This window comes from Xiphias gladius, chromosome 18 (assembly GCF_016859285.1).
Source record: "Xiphias gladius isolate SHS-SW01 ecotype Sanya breed wild chromosome 18, ASM1685928v1, whole genome shotgun sequence".
Classification (NCBI taxonomy): domain Eukaryota; kingdom Metazoa; phylum Chordata; class Actinopteri; order Istiophoriformes; family Xiphiidae; genus Xiphias; species Xiphias gladius.
The window spans coordinates 22,276,972-22,283,705 of NC_053417.1; the positions used below are offsets into that span (position 1 = coordinate 22,276,972).

General features: G+C 41.8%; 1 protein-coding gene across 4 annotated transcripts in view; it reads right to left on the reverse strand.

Moving 5' to 3' along the window:
• Positions 1-372: 372 nt before the first annotated feature.
• The window catches only part of mitfb (melanocyte inducing transcription factor b), a 30,068-nt gene continuing 23,706 nt past the window's right edge, over positions 373-6,734 (reverse strand). For all 4 annotated transcript variants that reach the window (XM_040152536.1, XM_040152534.1, XM_040152533.1 and 1 more), the window contains exons 3-10: positions 5,300-5,515; positions 5,082-5,177; positions 4,361-4,478; positions 3,922-4,014; positions 3,758-3,814; positions 3,487-3,562; positions 1,553-1,700; positions 373-953 (exon numbers count right to left, since the gene is read on the reverse strand). In XM_040152536.1, the coding sequence (XP_040008470.1) occupies positions 558-953; positions 1,553-1,700; positions 3,487-3,562; positions 3,758-3,814; positions 3,922-4,014; positions 4,361-4,478; positions 5,082-5,177; positions 5,300-5,515 (1,200 nt within the window). In that variant the 3' untranslated portion in view covers positions 373-557. The remainder of the gene's footprint in view (positions 954-1,552; positions 1,701-3,486; positions 3,563-3,757; positions 3,815-3,921; positions 4,015-4,360; positions 4,479-5,081; positions 5,178-5,299; positions 5,516-6,734) is intronic.

Below are 6,734 nucleotides of genomic sequence, written 5' to 3' on the forward strand. Positions count from 1 at the left end.
ATCTAAGACACAAGGAGTGTAAAGCACTATAGTAATAAATAGATTTGTTTCTTCTATTATTGCTAGTGATTTAAAAAGCAGTGTTCATCTCACCACAAAATATCTACATTTCTGACCATGATTTATAACTTCCCTAGATTCTTTGGAATCAATAGAAATAAACATAATCTAGCCTCTATCCAAAGATAAATGCACATTTTGTTAAATATAAAAACTTCTATTTTTGTAACTCATTGTCATCAAAGTATTGATTAAAGCAAACATACTTTAAAATCAGTCCTTGAAATCAAGGTTGAGGGCTTGAAAAGACAAAGATATCACAAAAAACTAACACACAAAAAAAAAAAAAAAAACATGAATGGAAAAGATTGAATACATGTAAACACAAGTGGTGGGGGAGGAAAAAAAACAAAACAAAACAACAACAGAACAGAACGAATGGCACAAAGAGGAGAAAGCCTGTCCAGCAGCTGAGAGTGAGTTAGCTACTGACAGGAACGTGTGCAGGAGGATGGAGGGGTTGGAGATGCAGGTGAGATGTCTTCCAGTAGGGGGTGCTAACAGCCCTGCTCATTCTCATCCATGCTTACACTGCTCTTACGGCTGCTGTCCTTTGACGTGTCCGGGGACACGGACGAGAGCAAAGGGTCCCCCCCCCTCACCGGTGATAAGGTGTCTTCCATGAGGATGTCGTTGAGTTTGGAGCTCGGCTTGCTGTGAACGCTGTAGTGGCCCTCGGGGAAGTTAGAGTGGCCTTCGTTTAGCTCCAGGGCGCCGGTTGTCTCGGGAGTGCAGGCGGGGTGGTGTTGGTGATGGGGGTGGAACGCGTACAGGTCCTGGTGACAGTCCTCCAGAGCGGGCTCCTGCTTGATGGTCCGGGCCGCAAGTTCAGCAGAGCAGAGCGCCGAGGATGCGATGGCCAGCCCGTGGGCCCGGGCCTGCATCTCTAGCTCCTGCAAACCCCAGAGACAGGCAGGTTAGTCCGGTCAACAATCTCTTTCCACTGATAAAACTGTAGCAAACTAATCCAAGGTCTTCTCCAATAAACTGGTTTAGCGGAGATGGGAAGTGCTGGTGACTTTTTTTGTTATAAAGCCAGACCTGACTGTGGCTTATTGGGCCTTTTGTCACACTCGTATTTCACACTCGTAAAAACTCAGAAGGTTTTCTTTTTTCCACTGATACTGCAACATGCTGCTCTCATTAATTACTGTAAAACAGTTGCACAATGTGACCAATCAAGCAGCGTCTACTGAGCTGAATCACACCGACTCTTGTGATGAATTAGTTACAAGATGATGGTCTGAAAAGCCAACTTCCTCCTTAAACACACTGCTGTGGCTCTGTGCCTCTGCTCCTTTCCCCTGAAGTCTGATATATTTCATGAAAGTGTAATCATTTCTTCTTGAGTTAGATGAGGGACTCTCTATTTCAGGTGAGGCGCGGTTAAAGACGGGGACCCCTTCAAATATCCTCCACTCGCGATCCCTTCTCTTTACCCTCCGAACACGCAACGCGCACCAATCGCTCGGCTTCATTAAAGTGTCTTTACCTGTATCCTCAGCATCAGATGTCGGTTGGCGTGCTCAAGCTTCTTCTGGCGATTCTCCAGCTCCTTTGCCCTCTGCTGCTCCCGCTGTAGCTTCCTGATGTAGTCCACTGATGCCTTCAGGATGGTACCTTTGTTCCAGCGCATGTCCCTGAAAAATCACAGAGGAGCCATTATTCTCACATCCTAAAGTCTCTTAGGTCCGACAGATTTGCAGTCAGACATTAAGCAGTCGGAAATCTCCAATCAGAAAAATCGGATTATAGGTTTTCATTAGACCACTCGCTGCCATTATGCCGTTTCAGTTAAAAACAAGAGACGGAGGAGATTAAAGAGGAGGAGCAAGGAGCAGAGTTCCTCCGGAGGTCAAAGAGTCACAACTGAATGCCGCATAAGAAATGTATGCATACAGAGGTCATTGACGTCACGAGCAGTTATAAGGATGACCCTGAGCCCTCAGAAGAATTGAAGGTTGCAGTTAAACTTTTGCAGGGGTTTAATCGATCTTTACTGGACTAAATGGGAAAAATCCCTGCTACAGATGCAACTTCTCCACAGTTACGCCCAGAGCTGTTACGGTGCTGGATAAAAATTTACGTTTAAAGTGGTCCGACTCTAAAATGTTATTTTTTCCTGATTGCATTGATGAATTTGAAGTTAAAGTGACGATTTAATACTGGTATTAAAAAATTCCAAATGCTAAACAGCACGGGTATTCTCGCTTTCCCACTACGTGTAATTATTTTTAAGCCAGGGCTGTTTGTGTAAGGTTGTCTCTTGGGTTTGCCCTGTATGTAGGTGTGAGTGTGGGTGGAGCACCCAGCCGGGGTTTAGCAAAACAACCATGGGTGGGTAGACTCAACAAAAGGCCCTGCTGGGATCTTCCCAGAACAGCAGAGCCGAGAAAGACAAAAGAGTGAGCTCAAAGTGTTTTTTACACCTTAAAGTATCAATACATACAGTAAATATGATCAATATATTCATGATCTCACCATTAAGTGATCATTATTAAGCGTAATTTACATCTATATACTACATTTACATTGTGTCAGAGTTTATTCATTTAGCCATTTTGCGATGGATTTAACATTTCCTTAAATTCTTTAAAACCGACCGATCCGTGTGACTAAATAGCTGGGGGACAAAGTCCACAGAAATTGATTATAACGTTAAGTGTTTACACAACTCAAGTGAGTAACATCAGATGTTACAGTCTTTTTGGTGCAAAAATTCCCTCTGTGTGTGTTTCCGGGGACAGTGTTTCCTTGATTGGCTGCCGATAGAGGGACAGTAACACAAAGAGGGGATTTTGTGCTAAAACGTTGGAAGATACTGGCTTGATTTGTCTGACTCTGGCTCCTGAAGCCTCACATTAGCTTCAGCTCGACTGCAGAATCTATGCAGAGGACTGGGGATTTTGTCTCCCATCCCTCTTCCATTTTTATTGCATTAGGAAGGGATCTCTTGACTAACTAACTCTTTCGATGTCCAGTAGTTTATGGACATGTGAGTAGTGTTTTAAGACCACCTGGGAAAAATGGGAATCGGGCAAAACACTGTTTGGTTGTTTCTGACCTAGAAAATAAAAATTCGCACAATTGTTGCTTTTGTTGAAGTTGCTGGATAAATCTATTCTACCACTGCCTATTTTTCCGTTATGATCTTGGATTTTGTTTTTAATCAGGCTCCTCATCTCACATTAGCCTGACGGCTGTTCATGTTATCTAGCGGTTGAATTACATGTCTGTATACATGTATTTTTAATTTTTTTATTACTTTTTTGTTGCATTTCCCTTTTTCCTGCCTTTTCCTCATAAGATTTCACTTTTTAAGTAACAGATGATGGGTTTTTTTCCCCTAAAAGAATCTTACTAACTATGGTTTTCAATTCTGTCTTGAGTAAGAAATAAGGAAAGTGACTCAAATAGGTAACTTACGGGTCATTGGATTTTGGGATTAAAGTTCCCAATTCCTTGATTCGATCATTGATGTTAAACCGTCTCCTTCTTTCAACTACAGAAACAAAAACAGAGGAGAAACAAATCCATGATTAGCTGATGAAACAACATCTGAAAACTTGTTTTGATGATTTTTTTTACGATAACACCCCGGCAACCATGACCACATCTAAGTATTTGCAAACATTCACATTTCCGGGGATATGCACAGTAAATAATTAAGAGCGATTAAAGTGCAACTAAAACTCACTCAAATTATGGTTATCCTTCTTCTGCCTTTCCTTTGCCATAGCTCTGACTTCGGCTTCTGAAAAATACGTTTTGATTGATCAATAAAATTAACATCACGGAGCAAGTATAAAAAAATGTGCAGCAGCTAACTTCTACATTTTGAAGCTAATTAACCAGACGTACCCACAGGGAACCCTTCAGGCCTTTGATAGTTGTCAAATTTGCCACAGGATCCAGACTTATCCAGCATATGCATGATGGCCGGGGATTGTGAAACTATGTGATAAATGATCCCAATTTCAATATCAAAATGTATAGAGCAGATACAGAAACACTGGAAAAACACGTCAATCACGTACAGTCAACATCCCCACATAGAGAAGGATTACAAGAACTGGACTAATTGTGTACAATTCTACATTATGGGTTGCACAAAGGCCTGGAGAGTAGAACTTTGCATATTGTTAGAGCCTTGACGGTTTCCATGCAACAGAGAAGCTGATGTTACGGTTCATTTTCACAGCTCGCAGATCTGTAACCATTTGGCAGATATATTTTGAGGACAGAAGCCAGGCATTGAAGTGTTTTTATGTCTCCTGCTATGACAGACTGTGGTGCTTACCTGAGTATTCCCTTTTGATGTTAGGCAGGTTGGCCGGGCAGGAGTTGCTGATGGGCAAACCTTGCTGGGACATACCCTGATTACCATACATGTCTATGAGGTTAGCAGGCACAGGGATCTGAGGGGACACAGCAAAGACATTAAGCAAAGATTCCCCCCCGTAAAGATGCTAATCAGCATCACAGGATGAGCATGATGGGAAGGGTGCTGACATAAGCAGGCCTTTTATATGATGAGAAAGGTTTACAGATCTTTTATTATTCAAAGAAGTGTGTTAAAGGAATAGCCTAATCAATTTTGGGAACTTTTTTTTGCCAAGACTTAGATGACAATTTTTGGTTTTAAGGAGGATGATATGCTACACTATTTTTTTTGGCCGGTTGTAGTTATTTCCTCAAGTCTGTTGAGAAGCTAAAGAGGACCCCAGGTAGTATTTCCCCAAAAATGTCTAACTACGTCTTCAAATTTGGGCAAACAGCAAGAGATCGTTGCTCTTCCTGGCAGCACAAAGTAACATTCATATACCTTTAGCCACTTAGTTTACAAGCACAAACCACAAGGTTGAGATTTTGTTTTTCCTTAAGTATCATGGAACTTGTTTGTACGTTTTTTACCCCACAACACACCACATTAAAATGCCCTCATTCGGTGACCTTTAACAGAGTGTAGTGCGTGGCCTGTATGCGGGCTCGGTGTGCACGACGCTGCAGCGCAAACATACCGTGTTAGCCATCTGAAGTCCTGGGTCCATCAGGCCGAGGATGTCGTCACTGTAACTGGACTCCAGACTAATAATGTCATCAATGACATCATCCATCTAAAACACAGAGACATAAAAGGGCGAAGGACACACAGATAAGTGTGACTGAATGAGTTAAAGATCACAAAAAGGCATGTTCCTTGTGTCACTGTGAGATAAGTCTGAATTGAACCAGTCACCTCTTTCTCGCAGTTAGAGTTCAGGGTCAGTAAGGCCATAGGGCTGTTGGGGGCACTGTTGCCCGGCCCTGGCGGCATGCCCCCGTGGTCAGAGGACTGGTTGGGGCAGGGCAAGCTCAACGCCTGAGAGCCAAGCTTTCCCAGGTACCGCTTCACCTGCTGCTGCTGGGAGCGCTGGATGTGGTATTTGGTTGGGTTCTCCAGGTGGGTCTGGACCTGGTGATGGGAGGAGAGAGAGGGGAAATGGCAAGAGGGCAGGGTAGGGGTGTGGGAAAATGTGTAGAAAATAGAAAAAAATGTAAATAAAAGATGCGTATTAGTGGCAGGAAAGATACCTGGGGATAAGCTCTAATGGGTGCGTTGATGGTTACAGGCAGCGCGTCAGAAATGCTGCTTGTTTAGAAATAAATCATATAAATATGCACCTTGGTTGTACTGACAAATGAAATGACAGAAAAGGGCAATTTTCATTTCAAATAGCTTTAAACTGCAACTACAGTATATCATTCTTGTCACATTTTATGTTTTTTTTTCTTTTTTGGATATGTGCTCTTAACAAAGTTGTCTTTTACTGGATTAAAACAACTCTAAATATACCTCAGAGTCTTGCCTGTGCCTAGTATTTCAGAGCACTGACTATGATATTAAAATAAACCTGACAGATTTCAAACCCTACGATGCATTATGTATTTTTCTTTTGAGACACTGTCAAGAGTCATTAGCTCAAAGGAGTCTCAGAAGTGAACAGTTTCTACATATTTCTCTTTGACTCGCCTACTTTCTGCTTTTCTACATTCAGAGTCCACATATTTTCAGTAACAAAAATTACATGCGCACTCGTCTCTGCACTCCTCAGTATTGGATAAATTTGATTTCTGTGGATCATTAATCCCCGCACAGCGTTAATGATCAAGAAAAAGCTACTGCAGGCAAATGAACAAACTTCAGACACAGTGTATGTCGAGGCTGGAACACATTTTAAATGGAGCTGCTGTGTTTCAGCTCACATTTGGAGAGTATATATTTAAACCTTCCCGTGTTTTGCCCGAATTTTTTTGAGGCCGTGATGAACAGATTCTGTGGTTTTCAAAATCACAGAATGTGTTTTCCCAACTGGGTTTGCCCGACTGAACTGACGTTCAGACAGTAAATTTAGTAGAATTTAGCGTGATCCATAATAAGATTATTTTAAACGTACCTCATAAGGTTGATATCCAAGCATCTCAAGCATCATTTACAGTAATCTGATCCGTCCAATTTAAAAACAAAAAAAAAGTTCAACTTCTGTGTTTAACTTCTATCTAAACTAAAGAGTGCTAAAGCTGGTTTCTTCTTGTTTGCACCAGAAGACTAAGCTTGCTAGTATGAGGACAGACACATCCAGCTCATCTTTTAAAAGGCAAGAAAAGTAATTAGTTATGCATGTCAAGGAATC